At 56.2% G+C, this 23688-nt stretch overlaps 1 protein-coding gene across 1 annotated transcript in view; it reads right to left on the reverse strand.

Annotated features, from left to right (window-relative positions):
* Window positions 1-6748: 6748 nt before the first annotated feature.
* Window positions 6749-23688, reverse strand: part of RAB3IL1 (RAB3A interacting protein like 1) — a 25141-nt gene continuing 8201 nt past the window's right edge. The window contains 10 exon segments of the mRNA XM_014584645.2: window positions 6749-7808; window positions 8258-8324; window positions 11661-11713; window positions 11716-11732; window positions 13442-13545; window positions 13644-13772; window positions 15293-15511; window positions 16150-16227; window positions 16312-16407; window positions 17330-17582. Coding sequence (XP_014440131.1) covers window positions 7726-7808; window positions 8258-8324; window positions 11661-11713; window positions 11716-11732; window positions 13442-13545; window positions 13644-13772; window positions 15293-15511; window positions 16150-16227; window positions 16312-16407; window positions 17330-17582 — 1099 coding nt within the window. The 3' untranslated portion in view covers window positions 6749-7725.

The raw sequence follows: 23688 nt of genomic DNA on the forward strand, positions 1-23688 counted from the left end.
TTGGAGTGATGATGTGCCAGAGTCCCGGAATGTTGCCCAGGCGGGGCAGGGGGCTATTGCCTCGGGGTAACTGTAAGCAGCCTTCAAACTCTTCCCCAACTTCGCGCCGAAGCCACAGGAGGGAGAGACTGGCCTGCCGCCCCACAGCTGCGGTTCCTGCGGAGCCCTCTGCTGGGCTCTGCTGTCGGGATGCAGGGCTGTCGGGATGCAGGGCTGGGCGTGCGGGAGGGGGGGTGAGGGAGGACGCAGATGGGTGGTGCGAGGGGCACCGGAGCCTGGAGGTGAGCTCTGCCTTTCACGGGGCGAGAAGACAGGCTTGATTGTTACCACCTTCCTTACACCCAAGTTTAAGATAAAGACAGCCGTTCTGAAGGCTAAGAGTTCACGCCAACAAGGAATAAACTCAGGTTGAGGTGGGACCAGCAGGTGGTGTAATTGTTACATCGCTGGACTCCCATATAGCTGACTGAGGTTCGAGTCCAGCATCCGGAGGCATAAACTCATGATGGCTACATATGTATGCTGCCCAAGACCCTGAGATGAGAATGACGAAGAAGGGATTGCTGCGTGGCCATCAGCCCGGGGGTGGGGAGTGGGGGTGTCTGTTTTCTGTCTTTCCTACATGAACCCTATAGCAAAAATCTCTCTAAAAAAATCGGGTTGAGGTTCTCCTACACTGTAGTCAGGCTTGAATACCGATTTGGCATAGTGGTTGAGGCACTGGACTCCCAGGTCCCAGTCCTGCAGCTTGAAACTCACACTGGGCACATATGCGTGCGTGCCCAAAATCCCTAGAGGAGAATGGAGAAGGGACTGTGTGTGGCATCGGGGTGATTTCTCTCTTCTGTCTCTCTGACAGCATATGCACTCTGATAGCAAAAATCTCTCTCTCTCTGTAAAAAGGCAGTCTGCCGGCCCTGCCCCAGTGCGTGTAGATAGTGCATGGGAGGCGGTGATCCATGTGGGAGGCCTGGACGGGGCTCCTGACCACCCTGAACACAACCCTCACAGTTGTCGGCACCATGATCCTAGGTAACTGGGGCAGGAGGCTCGGTGAGACACTCAAAAATATTCCTCTCTCTCTCTCTCTCTCAGGTGGGGAAAAAAACAACACTGGGCCCGCCCCCCAGGATGATTCAGTAGGGCTGGTTTAGGAGCGGACGACTGCATTTCTGACAGGTTCCCAGGTGCAGCTGATATGCCAATAGATATGCTAACATTTTGTCTCGGTTTGAATAATTCGTAGGAAATGATTGTAGCTAATATTTGCAATGGGTGGCCCAGAAGGGCAGAAAGGGCCTCTAGGTTTTTCTGGTACCAGGAACTCTTGTCTACAGTGGCCAGGACATCGGCAAGGATGGGGACTGAGCCCCCTCCACTGAGGGTCCCACTGAATTCTAGAACCCCCTCCGAGCATTCGCGTGAGCGGGTAGAGGATTGTGGCTGGCCAGGCCAGAGGTGAGTGCGGATATCCTTGGCCTCACATGTTCACCTGCACAGGGATGAAGAAAGCAGCCTCTTGGGAGAGACACATCCCCTACACCAAACCTGGCCTGTCCCGAGGGTGCATGACCCTGGCCCTATCTTCAGCAGCCCTCAGTGACCAGATTTGGCCAGTCCAGGGATTGTCCAGGGGCTCCCCCCCTCAGGCCCTGGTTAGTCTCAGGCAGTATTGTGAGGTAGCTGGGGTTGGGATAGGTTAGAATCTCCAGGGACCAGCTGATGGCATAATGGCTATGTCACTGGACTCCCATTTTGACGACTGCGGTTTAACTCCTGGACCCAGTGGCTTAAACTCATGCCAGGCGTGTGTGTGTGCATGCCCAAGATCCCGAGAGGAGAATGGAGGAGAAGGGATTGTGGCGTGACCATCCCCTCTGGGGGGTGATTTCTTGCTTTCTGTCTCTCTGTCTCTCTACCCTATTGCAAAAATCTCTCAAGAAAAAAAAAAGAAAAAAGAAAAGAAAAGAAAAAAAGAATGTCCGCCAGCCCCAGCTGCCGCAGGAGAGATGAGGAAGATGAAGGCCTGGATGGGGTACCCCAGGAGGTGGAGCGAGGACAGGGCTTGTGCTCTGCCAGCCCTTCCAGCCACTTCATTCCCATGAAGCCTGAACTGTGTCTCCTCCCACAGCCCAGAGAACAGCTTCCCACATTCTCCCTCTGTAGGCTCTAGGTTGCTTTAGCTCTCTGGGCTTCAATCAGTGGGTCTTGAAACTCTCAGAGAGTCAGGGAGACCGGGGGAACTTGGGACTCTGTTGTCCCCACACACCCAAGTCAGGCCACCAAGGCCTCTCAGACCATTTGGAAAAGGAGAGACATCACTTGACATTGCTGAGCTGCCTTTGGGTCAGAGCTAGCATGTGAGGAGTGCGGGGGGTGGGGGGCTAGCCAGCTGGAGTCGTTCTTTGAGAGGAGGCTTGAGGTTAGAGAGTTATCCTTTAAACCACTCGAATGCAGCCCCTGCCTCAGTCCCTGCTGGACTTCTTGTCATGAGCTGCCACACGGGCCTCTTGTTGAACTCTCCATCCCCTAGGGAGCAGCCAGCTCTTGTCCTGTGATGTTTGTGCTGTGGTATTGGGGCTCAGGCAAGCTGCGGAGGCACCACAGGGGCCTGGTCGGGCAAACTTAGGAAAACGCTCTGGTTTTTCCTGAAAGATGTTATAAAAGCCAGGCCCTTCTTTTGCAGCACACACACACACAAGAAAGGCCCCAGTCAGTTGCTTTGTGATTCGGCTTTGAGTTAAAGCGCAGAACTCTGTGGGCCAGCAGGTGGCATGAAGGTTAAGGTGCTGGATCCCTCATGGCCGACTGCACAGGTCAAGTCCCAGACTGATTTTTAAGTTACTGGGTATGCGTGCCCAAAATTCTGAGAAGGGATTGTGGTGTGGCCATCCCCCCAGGGGGTGCTGTCTTGCGATCTCTCTGTCTCTGGTGAGTGTATATGCCCTTATAGCAAAAACCTTGGGGGAAGAAAACAAAGCTCATCACATGCTTGGTTATGTAGGCCCCGAACACCACCGTTCTGAGGAGAGAGGGCCTGGGGCAGTAGAGGCCACAGAACTTAGCAAGGGCTGCTTAAGGCCATTTAGGGCAGGGACCTGGCCCTACCTGTACAAAAGATCCTTCCCAAAGGCAGCACTGTAGTGGCAGGGAAGAGTTTCTTAAATGCCCCATAGTATGAAGGGGTCACCCCCCACACACATTTGAAAAGAGGCCATATCCTTAATATCAGAGATGCATTCAAAACCACATGGGATATCACCTAGCACCTGTAAGAATGGCGACTATTTTTAAAAACACAAACAGGCAACCAGCACATGGCATAATGGTTACGTTGGGGACTCCCATGTGGTCGACTGCAGTTCGAGTCCCAAATCCAGCAGCTTGAAACTCATGCCGGGTGTATGTGTGTGTGTGCCCAAAATCCCAAGAAGAAAATGGAGGAGAATGGATTGTGGTGTGGCCATCCTCCCTGGGGGTTGATTTCTCGCTTTCTATCTCTCCGTCTTTCTGGTGAGCACACAATGCCCTATAGCAGAAATCTCTCTAAAACACACACAGAAAATAACAACAGTTGGGGAGGATGTAGAGAAGTTGGAACCCTTGTACACTGTTGGTAGAAATGTAAAATGGGGCAGCCACCATTGCCTAAAAATAAAAAAAAGAAAAAGAAAACTGGAATTACCGTGTGACCCGTCAATCCCACTCTGAGTACATACGTGAAAGAACGGAAAGCAGGGTCTTGAGAAGATACCTGTATACACAGGGTCACAGCAGCCTTACCCACAACAGTCAAGAGGTGGAAACGACCCACACGTCCATCCACAGATGAATGGATAAAAAAACATGGTCTATCCACATAATGACCTACTAGCAAGCCTTTGAAAAGAAGGGCATTTTTACAACATACGACAATAGATGAACCTTGAGGACATTACGCTAGGTGAAATAACCAGTCACAGAGACACTGGATGATTCCATTTCTATGAGTGCTATTGTTTGAATATGCGCTCCCCCCCCAATTCATGTGTTGAGCCACTGTCAGGGGATTAAGAGGGTGAAAACTTGATCCAGTTACAGTGTTGAAAGGTAGGGCTTTAGGGAAGGGATCAGGATTAAGGTCAGCAGGGCAGGGCCCCCAGGATTGACTCCTGGCAGATTTATAAGGAGGGGGAATGCAGAGGGCGCCGTGGAATGCAGACCACACTCCTGCCTGTGCCATGTTGATGCAGATGGAGGAACCCACCAGGAAGCGTCCTGAACCTTGACTTCCAAACTGTGAGCTGAATAGGCCTCTGTTTTCATAAATTGCCCAGTTGCAGGTATTTCCTGTTAACAGCAACGGAATGGACTAGAAGAATATTGAGGTACCTAGACTAGTTAAATTCATACAGAGAGAAACGAGGATGATGGTTGTCAGGGGCAACCAGTCAGGAGCTGCTTGGTGGGGCCAGAGTTTTGGTTTTATAAAGCGAAATAGTTCTGCAGATCTGTTTCGGAACAATGTGAATGTACTTCACGCTACTGGACTGTGCACTTAAACATGGGCAAGTCTTACGTTATATATTTTTAAGTTGCAATTTAAAAAGTGAAAAAGAGGAGAAGTGGCAAAGGCCATTTAGCCCAATCTTCTCAACTCACAGATGAGAAAACGGAGGCCTGGAGAGGAATGACTTGCACCTGCTGGGTTCAAGTAGGACGGGCCTGGTGATTGGAAGGCGTGCCAGGTTTAGCTCCACAGAGTTGGCGCTAGCTTGGAAAAGGTGGTTAAGGAGGGTGGCATGACTCACCTATGCCAGGGGGCCGTAGAGAAGCCCAAATAGGTTATCTAGAAAATGTACTAGGAACCACTGCTCTGGGGCTGTTGGCGGCTAATCCTCCCAGCCAATTCCAAGAGGTTCTCCAGAAGGTTCCCCCAATCCCATACACACTGTGGAGCCGCAGTGGGGACAGCTGGAATGGGGTAAAGATTGTAGAAACAAACCTAGATTCAAATGATGGCTCTGCCACTGTCCGAACCTCCGTTTCTCTATCTCATAAAACAGGGAAGGGCCTGATGCGGTAGCACTTACACTGCAGGTGCTTTGTAAGGGCACTAGGCAGCCATGAGCACTGTGGGCTTGAGAGCAAGGCTCGCCGACACACTGCAGGTGCTTTGTAAGGGCACTAGGCGGCCGTGAGCACTGTGGGCTTGAGAGCAAGGCTCGCCATTCCTACCCTGGGGCCACCGTTCCTGAATGGGGCCTCCGTGCAAAGTGGGGATAGTCAGATTAATACTTGGTCAGGTTGTAAGTTAGCACATGTGTGGGGCTTAGACCTGTGCCTGGCACAGTCAATGCTCAGATAGTAGCTACAGTCGGAAAACACTGGTCCGAGTGTTCACGTCCCCCGAGTTGTTCACAATGGCCTCACTTGGGGCCTGACAACAGAAAATGCTATTGCAGGGGCAGGAGGAGCACGTGTGGGGCATGGGACCTTCTGCCAGGTATCTAAAGTGTTGCCCTGTGTCTCCCTGGTCTTGGGTATGGCTGGGCACAGAAGCGGAAGGGTCAGACCTCCATCTTCCTTCAGCCCCCAGAGGATGGAGAGTGCTCTGCAGCGGGGATGGCAGGTTTACCCATGGGACCTGGCAGCTCACACCCCTCCCTGATGCCTTCCTTGCCCCATCTGACACCTGTGTGTTATTGTTGTTTTGTTCTGTTTTGTTTTTTGCCAGTCTCCCTCCTTGATACTCTCAGCTCAAGCACGGGTGTCCCCAGTATCAGGGCAGTGTCCATGTCCAGCACGTAGGAGGTGCCTAGCATTTGTTGAGTGAATGAATGAATGTGACAGGAGGCCTGGCTGGTGAACATCTATGGGGGCTGGGGAGAGAGGAAGGATTCAAACCACAGATGGAACGGAGGGCATGGAGGCCAAAGTAGGAGTCTTCCCAGGGAAAGGCTTCTGGCTAGCAAGGGTGACAGGCTGGAGGGCTTGATGATCCTGTCAGCCCTTGGCTGGTCCAGTCTACCAGCTGGGTGGCCCTGAGGCCTCAGGCTGATAGGGAAGTGAACCATCATCAGCTCCAGCAGACACTGAGCTAACCCAGAAGCAATTGCGCCCACCCCCAGGAAAGACACCTGTCTGGGCCTGCACCTCTACAGGTAGTGAGGGGTGAGGCACCACAAGACACCTCCCGGGCCCTATTCTGGGTTTTCAAAGGTCCTGGCCTCCTGCATCTTCTTTCACCTGTGACTATGCTGCCCCTTACTGAGGACCTATGTAAGACCTGGGCTGGGAAACCCAGAGCTTCCAGAGTCCCTGAGTACACTGCCAGCAGGCATCACCAGTCCATCCTGTCACCATCCTGCCAAGTGCCAGGCTGCCTCCATGCATTGACTCTGAGCTCCAGGCTTCTATCAGATCAGAGCTGGCCATCCCTGAGGGCAAGTAGACCCAGAGGAAGGAACCACCCAAGGTGCCACAGGGATGCCGAGGTAGAGCCAGCCCGTGTGCTGGTAGGCCACTCCTCATGAGGAGGAGGAGGATGAGGAGGAGGAGGCTAGGCTCATCCCTCATAACCCACAGCCCCACGGTCCTCCCCGTAGCACGTAACTGGTGGTGGTAGTGGGAAGGTGGCTTCAGGATTTGAGTTTAATCCCAAGCACGAGGGCGGGCAAGGAAAGGATTTGGTTTCATTCCTTCAGATGCCCAAGCTTTGGCCAGAGCCCCAGGGTGCAGGAGTGAAGGCGCGTGGCCACCCAGCCTCTACCAACAAAGCCTTCCTTTATTAAATAGAGATCGCGTTACATTCCATCCAGAGAAGGAAATCCGAATGTGGTGAGGGATGTGTCCAGGTGGGAGGCCCTAACTCTGATCCTGAGTGGGCTGTAATGGCTGAGGGAGGGTGAAGTCCTGTCTGCCCCAGCCCTGCCCTACCTGCAGGGGCCCTTGCTGTCTGAACGGCCACCCACAAGCTCTGTCTCTTCACTTTGGGAGAAGAGTGCCCCAATCCTTCCAGAGACTTCAGAGAAGGGCCTCCTGGAGCACAGGCCTGCGATTAGGAAGGCAGGTGACAGGTGAGGTCAAGAGAAGAAGGGAGGGAGGATGGGCCCTGACATCGTAAGAACACTTTGGGGCAGTTCTCAACCACACACAGGCCGGAGAGAGCTGCGAGAGCCCTGCCAGCCCTCCCTAGCTCTGCTGCCTGTGGGCCTTTGGGACGGCACAGGTGACTGGGGCAGTCCAACAGGGAAGCCACCTGGGAACTGGCTGAGGGATGGCCACCAGGGGGTGATAGAGGCCAGGGCTTGGGAACTGCAGCGCTGGATGTCCTGGAGATGCAGCCAAGCCAGGACAGTCCCTCTCTGCGAAGGTGGTGGCAACAAGGCACCTGCAGATAGCTGCTGCGGGGGCTGGGTGGGGAGTGCTGGCTGGCCCAGGGGTCCCCTCCCAAGGGCTGAGCTCTCAGAGTACGGCTCCAAGCTTCTTGGCCTTTCACGCTTTCTTGAAAGCCTCCTGGTGGTTGCAGAACGCAGAGAAGAGGGGTCACCTCATGAAGCCCAAGCGGTCTGTCCCTGCGTCTGTCCTGGAATGGACGTCCATTGCTGGCTCTGCCCTGTCTCCGTGGCCTGGCCACTGGTCTGTTCTTCGGCTCTGGCTTCGGGCAGGAACCTGTCTTCCCGACTGGCGTCCTGGGGCAGGTGTTTGCTCCACTCAGAGCCCCCTCCAGGCCTGGACCGTGTGCTAGGCCTCCTGGGGGAAAAAGCCGAGCTTGGCCAGCGACATCTCCTTCCTCAGCCTCATGATCTCCCAGAACATCGGCTCCACTGTGGGCAGAGAGGGAGGGGACAGGCTGAGGACAGCTCAGGGTCACTCCCGGTGCATTCCTGGCCCTCTCTGGCTTTAGGCTCCCAGAACCCCCAGGATAGATGATCTCAGTGAGTGGCTGGACCCCCCTGAGCCTTGGAAACTACTGAATGCTGAACATACTTGAGGGATTTGTGCCCATCACACTGACAGTCACCACCCACCCCCAGCCTGATGCAGACAAACATGCATGTGATCCCCTACACTCAACAGTGGAGGCCCCAGGCCTGAGAATGATACCACCCAGAAGGTTCGTGAGCCCTTCCTTCCCTCCTTCCCCTCCTTGGCCTCCTGCCTGAGAAACCTTAAGGTCCTGCCTTGACTGGGGGCAGGTAGACCCAGGAGGCTCCTGCCTGCCCCGCCCCTCTCCCGGGCCCCATCCCTCCACTGGCCACCAGGGGGCACTCACCGTCCTGCCGCACCAGGCCCTGCTGGATGTAGCGGATGTAGGTGAAGAAGTTGCACACTGCGGTGATCTAGAGACAGGACAAGGGTAGGGAGGGTGTGACCTGCCAGCCCTGACTCCCAGGGATCCCCTATGCACCCGTGCGAATCCAAGACCAGAGCAAGAAGTCTCCAGTACCAGGTAGTGCCCCCTGACCTGGACAGGTTGGGCTTTAGTTTTATTAACAGCAGGAGTAGCATGGCTTCTAGCAACCCTGGCAACGACTGTTTAATCAGGCATGTGTACGAAGGAGGAAGAGGGCCCCCATTCCACACGCAGGGAATACTGAGCCACCAGGAATGAAGCCATCAGCCGACGACTGTAGAGACCTCAGAGCTAATAAGTGGCTGAGATGAGAGATGAAACCAGGCAGGCCACCCAGAACCTATGCTCACCCCCAACTGGCCCCCTTGTTCTGGATATCCAGGCCTAAGTCAAGTGCAGTTTGTAATCCTTGCAAAGGCAAGGGGGTCAGAAGCCGCTCACCTGAGCTGTCCCTGGTCCCCAGCATGGCCTGAGACTCCATGCCAGACCCTGTACCAGGCTCTGGCGAGTCCATGAAGAAGGCACTGTTGGTGCCAGCCTGGGGTCCCAACTCCTAGCCACTGAGTGTTAGTTACTAACGGCTCATGGGTGTCCCCTTTCTGCACTTCCTGCCACCACAGACCACCAATGACTGACTGCTGCAGTCTGAAAGGTCAGTCCCTCGCTCTGAGCTTGAACCCACAGCACTGGGCCTTCCCCAGGTCCCCAACCCAGCTTCCTCACTCCCCTGATGGTTGTACAGAAGCTCCCCTTGTGGGGGGACAGGGTGGGAAGCAGGTGACAGCTGTGCCCACCACAGCACCTTAACGCCTGGTGTCAGGTGTGAGGCACCACAGGCAGTGCTCTCTATGGGCCTCAGACACAGCAGAACTGGCCAGGAGGGCAGATGGGCTGCAGGGGGTCAGTGGCCTAGCAAAGGTGGGGAAGGAGACAGCACAGCCAGGTCGGGGGGCTAACGTGGTGAGACACCAAGTGGAGCTGCATGGGGAGGTGGGGCAGAGGGTGATGGTGATGGAAGTTGCTCGGGGCCAGGTCTGGAAGGTGATATGCTGTGGACAGTAGGCACCCTTGGGATGCCCGTGAGCAGGTGGGGCACAGAGGGTGTTCTCTCCCCAGGGCTGAACTCTGGAGAGAGAGTGCTTCTCCCTGTGGTTTCTCAGGGTGGCAGTCACATCTTAAGACTTTAGACCTTTTTTATCCTATCTCCCATCCCCAGCACAGCTGGGCACCCAGGCCAGAAAACAACAGACGTCTGGCGTGGAACTGTTGGGCACAGGGATGGAGAGAGAGCCATGGGAGCCTGTGGCCACTGAACAAGGTGCTGGGTATGAATCCCCGGGAAAGGACTGCAGTGAGAAGAGACCTGGAGTCGAGGCCCCAGGTCTAGGCCATGTGGGGGCCACACCCACTTCCTTGGCCAAGGCTCAGGCACCCTCTCGGCAGATGGGCTGAGCTGGAGAAGGCACGGCACGGAGCGTGGACACACGCACGTGGACACCTGCAGGAACTGAAGGCCCAGGCACACAGCCCTCACAGTGCCTCTGCTGCTGGCCACGCGGCCATGCTGTCCACTAGTCCTACTCCCCCGAAGAGCTCAGGTGGCCTGAGGGGAGACGGTCCTCTCACGGTCACTTTGCGAGCTTGCAAAACCATTCTCTTTTGTTCCTTTTTGTCCTTTTCACAGTCAATGGGGGACCGAGGAATGGGTACCCTCATCCTCAATGCCCAGCTGGGAAGGGCCCCTGGCCCAGCTGGGGTCACACAGAGGGGATCCTGGGATCCTGGAGCCCCTTGGCATCCACGACTGACCACGGGCTTGTAGTACAGACACAGCTTGGAACTCTCTGCCCCGGGAGTCATTCCTGGAGCCTTGCCCTGAACGCGCGTCACGCTCTTAATTAGTTCACTAATCAAACAGCAGAGGTGACAGATGCCGCTCCACGGGAGGCTGTGTCTTAGCAGATGGAGAAAAAGCCTCCTGAGGGCTGGGAAGAAGTTGCCCTGCTGAGAGAAGGCCCCCCAACAGGGAACTGTGGACAGCCTCCAGGAGCTGAGCATCCCCGGCCCACAGCCAGCAAGAATACAGAGACCTTGGGCTGGTTCCATAGCCTGGTGGTTAAGGCATCTGGATCTCATGTGGCCAACCATGTGGTTTAAGTCCCAGACCCAGAAGCTTGGGAAACACACTAAGTGTGTGTGCATTACCCCAAATCCTGGAAAGAGGAGAAATGGAGGAGAAGGGATTATGGCGTGGCCATCCCTCATGGGGTTGCTTTCTCCTCTCCCACTCCCTCAGTCTCTCTGGCAAATAATAAATAAATGGGGACCAGCGGTTGGCATAATGGCTATGTTGCTGGACTCTCATGTAGTCAATGTGGTTTGAGTCCCGGACCCAGTGGCTTAAACTCATGCTGGGCACATGTGCGTGCGTGCCCAAGATCCTGAGAAGAGAATGGAGGAGAAGGGATTGCAGCGTGGGCATCCCTCCCCAACCCCGACCCCGGCGGGTGATTTTTCGCTTTCCGTCTCTTTGTCTCTCTCTGTCTTTCTGGCACGTGCACGTGCTCTGCAGCAAAAAAACAAAAACAACAACAACAAAAAACCCTCCCCCTTCCCCCCAAAAGAAAACAAAAAGAAATGAATAAAAGAATACAGAGACCTTGGAGTGGGCAGGTGGCATAATGGTTATGTCAATGAACTCCTGTGTAGTCAACTGCAGTTTGAGTCCTGGGCCCTGCAGTTTAAAACTCACGCTGGGCATGTGTATGTGTATACCCAAGATCCTAAGAGGAGAATGGAGAAGGCACTGCGGTGCAGCCACTCCCACTGGGAGGTGATTTCTTGCTTTCTGTCTCTCTGGCAAGCACATACACCTTATAGCAAAAATCTCTCTAAAAAAGAAGAAAGAAAGAAAAAAAAGAATACAGGGATCTCGATCTTTTAACCACAAGGACTGATTCTGCCAACAGCCATGAGAGCTTGAACTCCAGAAAGGAACGCCACCAACTGCACCTTGACTGCGGCCTTATGAATCTTGAGCAGAGCATCCAGCTGAGCCGAGCCCAGACTCCCCTCCTAGGGGAACCATGGGAGAGTGTGTTGTATTGAGTCCCCAAGTCTATGGTCCTTGGTCTTGCAGCAAAGCAGACTACTATATTTGTCTTGGCTATGTGGTCCGAGTCTGTCTCTGTACCTCTCTGAGCCTGTCCCCTGCTCTGCAGAGCTAGGTGAAGTCCTGGTGGTGCTGTCAGGCCTGGAGCACCAGAGTCTCAGCCCAGGTAACCCCAAAGTAGCCAAGGGACACTGGTGAAGGTTGACTCACCCTGGCCCGGGAGGATGGCGAAATGTAGTAGTGGCTCTCGGAGTCCCCAAGCCGCCACTCAGGGCACATGTGCTGGGGGAAAAGCAGATGGGGCATAGGGGCTGGCTGGGGCATGCCCACTTGGTTCACCAGGGAGGAGGCAGCAGCCAGAAGGATGCCCAGCGGGAGGGTCTGGCAGGGGATGTGGGGTGGGGCCAGGCCTCCCCTCCTGCAGCATCCAAAGGAGCCCAGGGCCAGGACCAGGACCAGAGGACCCTGACATGAATCTTTCAACCAAGCTGGACTCCCAGACCTGGCCTCTGTTGGATAAGAGAATCTGGTTAGCCCCAGTCCAGGAGCGCCAAAAGCCTGCCCTCCGCAGCCTCTAAACTACCCCTCCTGTTCACCAAGGACCTCAGACCAGTCACTCCCTCCCCAGCTAAGCAGGAGCTGGGGTCGGACTGCCTTGCCCTCAACACCAAGGTGCTCGCCTGCCTTGAGCATCCGTGGCCTCTGTCTCCACTCGCCCCTCCATGGTTCTCAGCCAGTCAGTCTCGCCCTGTGTCACCTTCTCGCCTGTCTCTCCCTGAGTGGGCGACCTCACTCAGCATCTTTGGTCACCTCCATGTCAGGCCTTGAACAGCCTGCTCTCTGATTCTCACTCCCAGGTCTTGCTCCTCTGCTGGCCCCTGCCTCTGTAAGTACTTCTGGGGCTCTCCCTCCTCACCCTCAGCATGGTCACCAAGTTCCCTGCTGCTCATGCTAGCAGGGCCCTTTGCCTGGGTCCCCTCATCATCTCTGCCTCGTTTCCCCTCTCGCCGCATTATAGCCAGGGCACCTCCAAATCCACGTCTGATCCGTCACCTTTCCCAGCCGTTTTGCTGTAGCCCAGGAAGTAGTTAAGGAGGATCCCGAGCAAAGGAAGGTTAAAAGCTCCCGGCTGCAGGCAGTGAGTGTGGCTGCCGCCTGCTTCACCAGGACTCTGCGGGCAGCCCAATGCCCTCTTTTTGGGGAGATCTAGTGATGGTTAATGAAACACTGGCCTCATAGGCTTTTCCCTCGGATCCTGAACACCCACTGCAGCTCCAGCCCCAACTCCCCTCCCACACCACCGCTCTGCCAGCTGACCGAGTGGTGTTTCTGTTGATGCCCCAGCCCCTCACACCTCCACTCTTTCTGTACCCTCTGCCCGAAAGGCCCCTTCCTTCTTGGAAAGCTTCTATTCATCCTTCAAAATCTGGCCCAAGCATTCCCTCTCCATGACGAGGCTCCCGCTATGGCACGGGCCCTCCCAGGCCAGATCTTGGGCTTCTAAGGGAGGGATCCTTCCCGATCTCTGCTCCTTGCTTGCCCCCATTCTGCTGCTAATCCTGCCCAATGCCAGCTGAGTAGGAAGGAGGACATGAGGCCAGGGCTGTGGGTTAGTCACTGGCAGAAGGCAGAGCCATAAATGGGCACCCAGAATCCACCTCGGGGAGAGGGGATGGGATGCGTTTCAGGCCAGCCAGGAAGAGGGAGCCCCAGCCCTGGACTCCCTGGAGACCCTGGGGGTCCATGGCTGGAGACAGAGATCTCTGCCCAAGATGCCTCCTCCCCTTGTGTGGGGAAAAGAACTGTGTCTCCTGTCAGGTGACCCTTTAACCCCAGCCCTGTGCATGCCACAGCCACTGCCCATGTATGGCCCCACACCAGGGCCCCAAGGCTTGAGACTTGGTCCCAACCTCCCACCCCAAACCAATGCAGCCCAGGTTCAGTAGGGCTTCCCCAAATGGGCAAAAAGGGGCTAAAGGTGCTAAGCTTACTTGGCACTGCCACACTCCACCTTCACTGTAGGCAGTGTCTGCAGAGCCACGGGCTCGATGGTGAGCGTGTTGTCCTCCACAGCAGTCCGTACCAGCGCCGAGAGCTGCAGCAGACCAGGGTGGCAGCAGGTGGTAAGGGGCTGGGTCTCAGCTGAAGGTGGAGGGCCTGGGCCTGCAGCCGGCCGCCCTCTCCCTGCCTTACCTCCTGCATCGTGAAGTCCAGGCAGGGGCCCACGTCCTCCCGGTACACCCTTTCCAGGAAGGGGCAAGTCTTGTCCAGGGTGGGTGAGTCCCTCCAGGACTGGAACTCTGCAAACAGGATTGTGTCCACCTGTGGGGGAGGGACAGCAGTGAGGGTGCCCAGAGCTGGCAAGGCAGAGGCAGGCAGAGCCAGAGGAGAGCCAGGGGGATGCAGGCTGTCCCAGCATGCCAGCAGGTCTGTCCCCGGCAGCCGTGCAGGGGAGCTGAGACCAAAGGGAGACCTCCCTTTTGCCCTTTGCACCGAAGAATTTGGAACAGAAAGATGGGCTTGCAGATGGGTTTTCAGTTTCTCGGTGCCATGGGATTACTGATCTGGGTCTACAACTTTGTCCTGGAGACTCTCATTGTCTCTTTGAGGAGGAAGAGTCAAAGAGCAACCCGGCAGACACACACAGGTGCCACAGGTACACGGCTACGCACAGGCACATGCACATAGAAGGACACACAGGCTGCCCTGCTGCCCGCTCCGGCTCGCCGCATGCAGACTGAGCAAGACAGAGAGGTGCCGGGGTGGCCCCTTTTTGGAGCCATTACCTGTCGGGAAAAGGAGAGAGAGGTAGCGGAGGTGGGGGCGGCAGGCTGCTCCCCAGGTGGGAGCTGCCAGGCTGGCTCGTAGGTGAGGTGAACCGCCTTGCTGGGGACCACGCAGAGCAGCAGAGAGAGCAGAGGGGGCAGCCCAGGCTGGGCCAGCGGGGCAGACAGACAGACAGACAGACAGGTGCACAGAGACAGACAAGAGGGAGGAGGAGATGTTAGTGTCTAGTTGGAAACTCAGAAGATGGACAAGAGGCTTTGCCTGGGCCTCCTCCCTGGAAGCTTTAGAGTGACAGAGGCCAGGACTGAGCCGGGAGGTATTGGTTTGAGACCCAGGAAGCTGGAGGCCACCCCAGCTCTGCTGTGTGGTCACTGGTGCAGTCCTGCGCTGAGCCCTGGACATCTGCAGCTCAGGAGGCCCCACTTACCACGTGAGCATATAGAAATGGAGGGGCCAGCCAGTGGACCTGGTTGCTTAGGAACCCACGGCCATGAGTGCTGGCCTCAAGTTCTAGCCCATTGCCCGGCCTGAACCAAGTGCTCCATGTGCCCAGCCAAGCGGGAAAGGGACGACCCTCCAAATGGCCACACTGCCTTGATACCACAGCCAGAGTACACTGAAGACCCTCAAGTACAAGGGCATCACAAGTCATCCTGGGGCTTCAGGCTGTGGCCACACAGGGTCCAGGAGGCCTGTCCCCAGAGGCCCAGCAGCCCCCATCAGACTCACAAGGCCAAAGGAGTATGTATTTCAGCAGAGGCTCCTAAAGGCAAAAGTCCACCTCAGGTGCTAAGACCACCACCCGAGTCAGCAGGGTGAGGATCAGGTCACCAGGCCCCCAGATGGTATACCCTGGAGGCCGAGGGTTAAACAGCTCCTCTCACTGCAGGGTGCTGACAAGGAACCTGCCCGGCTCTCACAGCTAAGAAGACACAAAGGCCTGGAGAGGGAGGGGTCAGGCTCCAGGTCACACAGCAAGGGGCTAGCCGAAACCTGGCTGATAGTGGGCACTGTGTCCCCATTCCTGGGCCCACCGCCCACCTGCCGCCCCTCACCTCTTTGCCCTCCTTGTCTGTGGTGAGAGTGTGTCCGATAGCAGGGCACACGGCAGGGCAGAGGGCACTGCTGGTGCTCTTATGGCGTGAGTGGCCCTTCCGGGGCCCGGCCTTGGTGGGGCTCAACAGCTGGGGGTGGAGCTCACGATTGGGAGAGGCTGGTGTGGACGTGATGACCAGTGTCTTCAAGGCTGTCACCTCCGCCTGCAGCATGTCGATCTGGCCGGGATGGAATGGTCATCAACCCTAAGCCAGGATTGGTGCCACCTTGGCCAGCACCACCTACCGGACCAGCTCAGGAAAGTCCACCCCAAGCACCTAAAAGCTAGCACCTAACCCCACTTAACAGCCTATAAGGTGGAGACAGAAACACTCAGTTTGCAGATAGCACTCTCAGGCTCAGAGAGGAGACACAGCCTGCCCAAGGGCACACGGAGTGAGACTATTCCGAGCGAGTGTCTGGGAGCTGGCTGGGCTTCCCACTGAGAGTTCTGCACCTCCCCAGAGCCAGGAACAGCCCATTCGGGGCTGTTCACATTTTACAGATGGGCAAACAGGCCCTGAGAGAGGAAGCTGTGTGCCGCTCACAGGCAGAGGCGGTTCTGGTTTGTAAAGGGGATGAGAGGAGGGAGAAGAAACTACAATGACTACAGGATCCTCCCAGCCCCAGAAAAGTCTTGGTGGTGCAGAAGAATCACTGGTGGCATCCCAGTGCACCAGGCAGTGATCTCAGACACCCGCTTCCCGCCCTCCCCGGGGCCATGCGAGGGTCCCATTGGGTGCCAAGGCCAAAAATGCCAGGGCCCAGAGAGGGCTGGAGCCTCAGGCTGACCTGGGCAGGCAGGGATGAGCCTCACCTTGCCGCGAGCCTCCTTGAGCTGTTTTTCTGATGCTGCTTGCTTCATGTTGGCTTCTCGAACCATCTTGTGGGCTTCCTGAGAAGAGGGCAGCTTTGTGTGAGTGGCAAGGAGACGGTCAAGCTACCATCCCTCAGACTGGCTCCCAAACGGCTACCATACCTCGAATAGGCTGGCTGTCAGCTCTTCCAGCTCCTGTTCCAGCTGCTCCCGCACCTTGGACAGCCGCTCACATTCCTCATCCTTCAGCTTTAGCTCCTGGGCAGCACAAGGCAGGGGCTGTCAGCCTTGGGGGAGGGAAGCCTGGTACGAAGGGGATGCAGGGAGCAGGCCCATGTGCCCAGACTCCATCCCCTAGGCCATCTCGTGGGGGGCTCTGGGCCCTCAGACTGCCCGTCCAGCCTGTAGCATGAGGTTAAAGGCCTACCCGTCCATCCGTTAGCCCTTGGGGCAGATTTTCTGCTAAGTCAACCCCCGCGAATGTCCTTTAAAAGACACAAGAATTTGAGGGACCAGCAATTGGTGTAATGGCTATGTCACTGGACTCCCATGTAGTCGACTGAGGTTCAAGTCTCAGACCCAATGGCTTAAACTCACACCGGGCACGTGTGCATGAGTGTCCAAGATCCTGAGAGGAGAATGGAGGAGAAGGGATTGTGGTGTGGCCACCCCCCGGGGGTGATTTCTTGCTTTCTGTCTCTCTCTGTCTCTGTCTTTCTGGCGAGTGCATGCGCCCTGTAGCACAAAAAGAACTTGGGACCAGCAGATGGTGAAATGGTTATGTTGCTGGACTCCCACTATTCGACCACAGATCCCAGATCTGGTGGCTTAAAACTCATGCTAGGTGCATGTGAATGCGTGCCCAAAATCCTGAGAGGAGGCTGGAGGAGAAGGGATTATAGTGTGGCCATCCCCCCTAGGGGCTGATTTCCTGCTTTTTGTCTTTCTCTGCCTCTATGGTGAGCACATGTGCCCTATAGCAAAAATCTCTCAGGAAAATTAAAAAAAGACATAAGAACTGGTCTCCTGTGGGCTTCCCATGTGCCCAGCACAGGCCTGGCACGTAGGCAGCCTTGGTAAGTGAACAAGTCCTTTGACATATTTCTCGGGATAGCCCACAGATCTCTCCGGCAGAGCCTTCCTCCCCAAAGCCCCCTCCACCCTTCCCTGAGGCCCCCACCTTCTGGGCCTTGTGCAACTCCTCTCTCAGGAACTCCGAGCCCTTCTCGCGGATCTCCATGGAAGAGCTGCGCAGGCGCGACACGTCCAGCTGGGCAGCTGCAGGCCCCTCCTCACCTTGGGCCTCCTCCCCTGCAGAGGTCTCCACCACAGCTCCCGGGGTCTCCCTGCAGCCTTTGCAGGGCCCGACACTCTTCCAGGGGACCGGGACAGCTGTAAGGGGCGGTGGGAGGCCCTCGTCTGGCTGGGGCTGGCTGCGAGACAAACGAGGACATCAGCAGGTACAGGATGGGGTCCTGAGCGCTGGAGAGCTGAGCATTGCCACATGGGCCTCAGTCTCTCCATCCGCAACTGGGGTTGTCACGATGGCAGGATGACCAAACATGAGGTCTCTTAAAGGCAAGGAAGGGCTTCTTCGTCTTTATCAACCACCCTCTCCAGCCCAGGACCTAGGGCTGTGATTGACACAGAGCCAGCGCTCAGTTCGCATCTGTCAGACGACAGTAAATGCATCAGTCCTAGTGGAGGCCCTACCTCAAAGGTCACCGAATGGATCGGGATGGGTGCAAAACCTTGGCAAAGAGGAGGCACTGAAGTGGAAGCTGTCTTCATCCACAGTTCACGCACATTTTATGCAAATGATCTACCTTCCAGGGTGGACCAGACAAAGAGGCCACCAGTATAGGTTCTGCAAACAGCCCAGTCCCAGCTCTCCTCTGGTTGCCCTGTGACCCCTTGCAGGCCTCCCCTTTTCTGGGCCTCAGGACCCTCCCCTCCCTGAAGCTGAAGGCCCTGGAGGCAGTGTGGGGCCTCTGCCTTCATTACTTCCCCATCTACACTCCCCCCGTGGAAGCAGACCCTGGAGAGAGAAGGGAGGAAAAGGCTCGGGCCAGCAGCCTGGTTTGTGCCAAGACAGCACCTCTGGACTTGCTCACTCAGCAAAACCCGGGACTCCTGAGCCAGCAGCTTCTGAGCAGCAGTGGCCGGGTGGGGGGTGGGGGCTGGGCCAGGCGCTGATAACAAGGGGGGAAGTGGGGGGAGGGGGCTCTGGGAGGCCCACACAGAAGGGGGAGCACAAGGCCAAGGAGGTCCTGGGACTCTGGAGAGCTGCAGGGGCAGGATGAAAGGCTATTCTGGAGACTGAGCCATCCTCCCTGCTCTCAAGAGGCAGCCTGCCAGCCTCAGTTTCCCCTTCGTAACACAAAGGGACTGAGCACCCAGAGAGTCCAGCAGCGAGAACACTCCCGGCCTCCATAGGCCTTCAACTGCCCAGCTCGGCCTGCCCTCTGCTCTGAACTGGCCAGAGTATGGCCTTGAGGCTCCTCAGGCCGGGCCTTGGGACAGATACCTAGACTGATCACTCCATCAGCAGTGCTGGCCGGCCTTAGCACAGTCACTAGCAAGCTGGTCTGACGTGCTGGAAGCCACATGACTGACTGCAGGTTTGGATCCGGAGTCAACCCGAACCATGCCAGGCATGCGCACTCAAGATCCTGCCTAGCTACAGGGCTATGGGGTGGGGGAGAGCAGCGTGACCAGCCTCTGCTAGGAGTGCTGTCCCTCTCTGTCATGCACATTTACTCGCTTGTGAAAGAAACAAAGCAAAACAAAAAACTGTATTTACACCACTAGGGGATCTCTCCTAGTCCCCTTGTTTGGAGGGTGAGGGGAATCTTGGTGTCAAAGGGTCCCTGAGGCAGCCCTTCTGCCAGAAACAGTGCTGTGGTAGTCCCAGGGGCCGGGGTCTACACCTAGAGGACACCCACTGTGCCAGACCCTACATGCCACCTTATTTAAAACTCTCTTGGGCCAGCAGTTGGCATGGTGGTGAAGGTGCTAGACCCCACACGGCTGACTCCATGGTTCAAGTCCTGGGCCTGAAGGCTTGAAAAACACACCAGGTGCATGTACATGCCCAAAATCCCCAAGAGGAGAGTGGTGGAGAAGGGACTGCAATGTGGCCATTGCCCCTCGGGGGTGATTTCCCACTTTCCCTCTCTCTGTCTCTCTCACTTTTTCTGGCAAGTGCACACATCCTATGGCAAAAACAAAAGTCTAAAAAAAAAAAAAAAAAACCTCTCAGCAGGGACCAGATGGTGACACACTGGTAATATCCAATACTCTGTGAGGCAGACTCACACGAGAAGGTTCCAGGTTGGTGTCCAAAGTCCTCCCTGAGTACACAGGGCTTGCCCATGATTCGGGGCTGGCTGAAGCTAGGGGTGGGTCATGGTGTTGAGACCCTGTTTGGGGTGCTGTTTTCCCACCCTGCTCCCTGTTTTAGAGAGGAAATAAACTAAAAAAAAAGAACAGCTCGCAGCAGCACTTGAGGTACTGTCCCCATTGTAAAGGCAAAGGGACTTGCTTGGGGTCATGTGGCTGGCCAGTGGACAGTGGCAAGCTGGGAAGGTGGCAGGCCTTCAGTCCAGGCCCACAGGTGCCCGGCCACGGCAGGTAGGGTGGGGCGGGGTGTTGGAATCAGTGCTTCTGCCTCAAGATCAAGGGCTGCTGGATCCAGGGGACTGGGAGGCTCCTCTGGCTGCAGCAGGGAAACCTGACCCAGTTCTAGCCCGAACCGTCTTCTCAGGCTCTGCTCAGGCCCGAAATCATCTTTCCAGGAGGGAAGGCTGGGGCCCAGGAGCCCTGCCGGCTCTGACCTAGGATACAAAGAAACCCTTGGGAATGTTCCTGAAACTCTCTGGACCTGCTCTCCCACCTAGGATGGGGGTTAAAACTGCAGGTGGTGGACCAGCAAATGGCATATGTAATGGTGACGTCACTAGGCTCCCACATGACCGACTGGAGTTCGAGTCTCAGATCCGGTAGCTTGAAACTCATGCCAGGCATGTGTGCGTGTGTGCCCAAAATTCCAAAAGGAGAATGGAGAAGGGATTGTGGCATAGTCATCGTCCCTGGGGAGTGATTTCTCACTTTCTGTCTCTCAGTCTCTCCTGTGAGCACACAAATCTTATAGCAAAAATCTCTCTCTAATAAAAACAAACTGCAGGTGGTGCTGTAAGAATCAAAGAAGTTGGGACCAGCAGCTGGCATAATGCGTATGTCGCTGGACTCCCATGTAGTTGGCCGCGGTATGAGTACCGGACCGGTGGCTTAAACTCACACCGGGTGCGTGTGTATGTGTGCCCAAGATCCCGAGAGGAGAATGGAGGAGAAGGAATTGCGGCGTGGCCATCACCCCTTGGGGGTGATTTCTCGCTTTCTGTCTCTATGTCTCTGTCTTTCTGGTGAGCGCACATGCCCTATGGCAAAAACCTCTCCAAAAAAAAAGATAAAGATAAAAGAATCGAAGAAGTCACGTGACATGGTACAAGCCAACACTGTTCAATTGGCAGCTATGGCTTGAGAGACACCCAGAAGGCCTGCCTAGGCTCTGGGTCCCACCACTGAAACCTCAGGCCCCAAGAAGGTGGCCCTACAGGAGCCTGGACATCCAGGACGCAGCAGACTGACCCCTCTGTGGGGCTGTTCACTTCAATGAGCAAGAAATGAAGGCTCGGGGCCAGCTGGAGGTATAGTGTTCAGGTAGCTGGATCCCACATGGCCGACTGCGCAGTTCGAGTCCTGGACCTGGCAACTTGAGAAACACGCCCAGCGCATGCAGATGCGTGTCCAAGATCCCAAGAGAAGAACAGATAAGAAGGGATGCTTTATCTCTCTCTCTCCAGCGAGTGCACCCTTTAGCAAAATTCATTTTAAAAAATTATTAAACTTTATTTTTAAATTTCTAAAAAAGAAAAAGAAAGAAAAGAAAAATGATGGCTCAGGCTGGGGATGGGGCCCCAGATCTCAGACATCCAGCCCTGGTGCCTTTCCCCGGCAAGGACTACCTGCCATCGCCTACAACACCCTGCCTGAGAATGAGGCAGCCTTTCCTAGGAGCCCACGCTTCGTCCACCAGTGTGGTCCGGGCTTCTGGCCACAGCGACTCTCTTCTGTAGGTCCTAAGGGCACAGGCTGGAGGGGCTGACAGACAGAGGACACAGCAGTCTGGGAGGCCTACGGTCACCTCCACCCCTGGGGAAGAAAAGCCCGAATCCCAACTCCTAATAGCAGGAAGTATCAAAACAGCTGGACCACCCCACAGTGACTGCCCAGTGCCTGGGCCAAGAGGGGAAGAAGGGCCCACCCTGCACTTGGAGGGAGGCCCCTCCTCCTCGCACACTTCCAGGCTGCGAGGCCAGCTCTGTGACTCAGAGATTTCAGAGGAAGGGGGGACCCTAGTCCCCTCGAGTCCAGCCTGAGCCAGAGTCTCCTGTCTTCTACACACTTCAGCTTCTGGACCAGATGCCTGAACACCTGGGTTAGGGAGAGATCGGTCCTCAGGCAAGCTCGGGCCACCACTTATGTTCTTCTGTCTTCCGTCCCTATCCCCCCTCGGCCCTCAGCTCTCTGTTCCAGGCTCCCCCAACCCTATTCCCGTAGAGATAGAGCCCAGCAGCTGGGACAAGCTGCAGAGGCCACTGGGAAGGGGCCTGCTCAGGGGCAGGAGAGAGTCAGAATGAGGTCAGAGGCAGAGGGGACAGCCAGCATCCCCAGCCAAGGCCAGCTCCTGCTGCCTGGAGCCCAGGACTTCATACAGGAAAGGCCTGGGTCACTTCCCCAGGAAACACACAGCAGACAGAATGCTGCAACTGCAATCCTCACCCCACCAGGCTGCCCCAGGAGGGCTTGCAGGGTTTCATCCCCACCCACAAAACACAGCAAAGTGAGAACAGGGACCCTCAGTCACTCAGAAACCCCCACTGGGCTAGAGAGCCCAGATAGGTCCAACATGGCCCCTGCGAGCTCCAGCCCTTCCCAGTCCAGCCAGCCTAAATTGTTGCAAGGACTTTCAGTCCCTTGGCCAGTACCCAGGATGACCCTCTGCAGTCACCCTTGGAGTTAAAGACTCCAGTGCTAATGGGCACATGGGCCATTAAATAAGCAGGGGAGGGGACAGCGAGGACAGCTCTGAAACTGAGGGAACGGCAGGGCTGGGAGGGCCACTGGACCACTTGTCCTTCTGCCCAGGGCCATGAACCTGAGCTCCAGAGAGACTACAGAAACCCATGCCAGAGCCCAGCTGCCAGGGGGCAGTGCCACAACACAGGGGCCTGGTTCAGACTCACTCTCGGGCTGTTTGGTAAGGCCCTGAGAGGACTGAGGCCAACGGCCACATGACTGTGTATGCAGGGACCAAAGGGGTCCCAGGAAGGGTTCTGTGAGTTGGTCCTCGGACCAGCTTGCAAACCCAAGGTGCAGCCCACACAGAGGGGACCGAGGCTTCCAACTAAACCCAGTGCGGCAGGCTCCCAGGTGTTCGGCCCGGTCCAGGCCAGCCCCACACGCTGAGTATCTCCAGATGTCACCGTCACGGCTGAGGGACGCCCTCCCTAGCTGGGCTTTCACTATGAGGCACCGAGGTTCAGAGACGGATGGGGACTCAGTAGAACACACAGCTGGATGGGAACGAAACTCAGAAAGCAGGCATAGTGAGTCATGTGACCTGCTGCCCAGAGGAAAGGAGATGAATGGCGGTTTCAGGGAAGTGAGGCAGGATGCAGCCCGGGTTTAAGGAAGTTTGAGACAGTGCCCAAGTGGGGGTGGAAGAGGGTGATGGCCAAGGCTGCAGTAGGAGCCGGGCAGGTCCTGGGTCAGGACGGAGCAGAGACAAGACTCGGATGGGGAATTAGGGAATCATGGGAGGACCAAAGGGTAGGCAGAAAAAAAAACAGGAATGCAGAAAAAATGAATTTCAATAATTAATTTTGATCATTAATACATATAATTAAAAACCAAGGGAAAGGTGAATGAGGAGAACAGGAATGAAGGACTGGGAGGGGTCTTCCAGGGAAGAGAAAGGGGGGGACCAGGTGTTAGGAGGTCACACGTCCTGGCCTGGAGGCAGCTGAAGGGAAAAGGCAGGACGCAGACAGCTTGGGAGGCACCAGCTCAGGCGGAGCAGCCACAGCCTGAGCCTGGATGGAGGACCAGAGGGGACAGGGGCCAGCGGGCCAGCCAGAAGAACAGGACAGCATGAAATAGCTGAACCGAATCACGCGCTGGGGTGCAGAGTGGGACCTCGGGGTGGGGAGCGGGGGTGGAGAGGGTGTCCTAAGTCTTGCTGAGGGTGGAGCCTGGAGTTGGGCCGGGATCCAATGAGCTCAAGGCAAGGAGTGGGGAGAGGGTCAGGTGGGGCTAGGGGGAAGGGGAGGCAGGTGTGGAGTGGGAGTGTCCTGGTAGAAGGTGGAGGAGGAGGGGGAAGAGAAGGTCAGGAACAGCCTCAGGGTGCAAACAAGGAGGGCAGAGCCCCTGAAGCAGGTGGGCCAGGTCAGGCCTCTCCCCGCCATCGCCCCAGGC

Source organism: Tupaia chinensis, unplaced genomic scaffold (genome assembly GCF_000334495.1).
Source record: "Tupaia chinensis unplaced genomic scaffold, TupChi_1.0 Scaffold147351_1, whole genome shotgun sequence".
Taxonomy (NCBI): domain Eukaryota; kingdom Metazoa; phylum Chordata; class Mammalia; order Scandentia; family Tupaiidae; genus Tupaia; species Tupaia belangeri.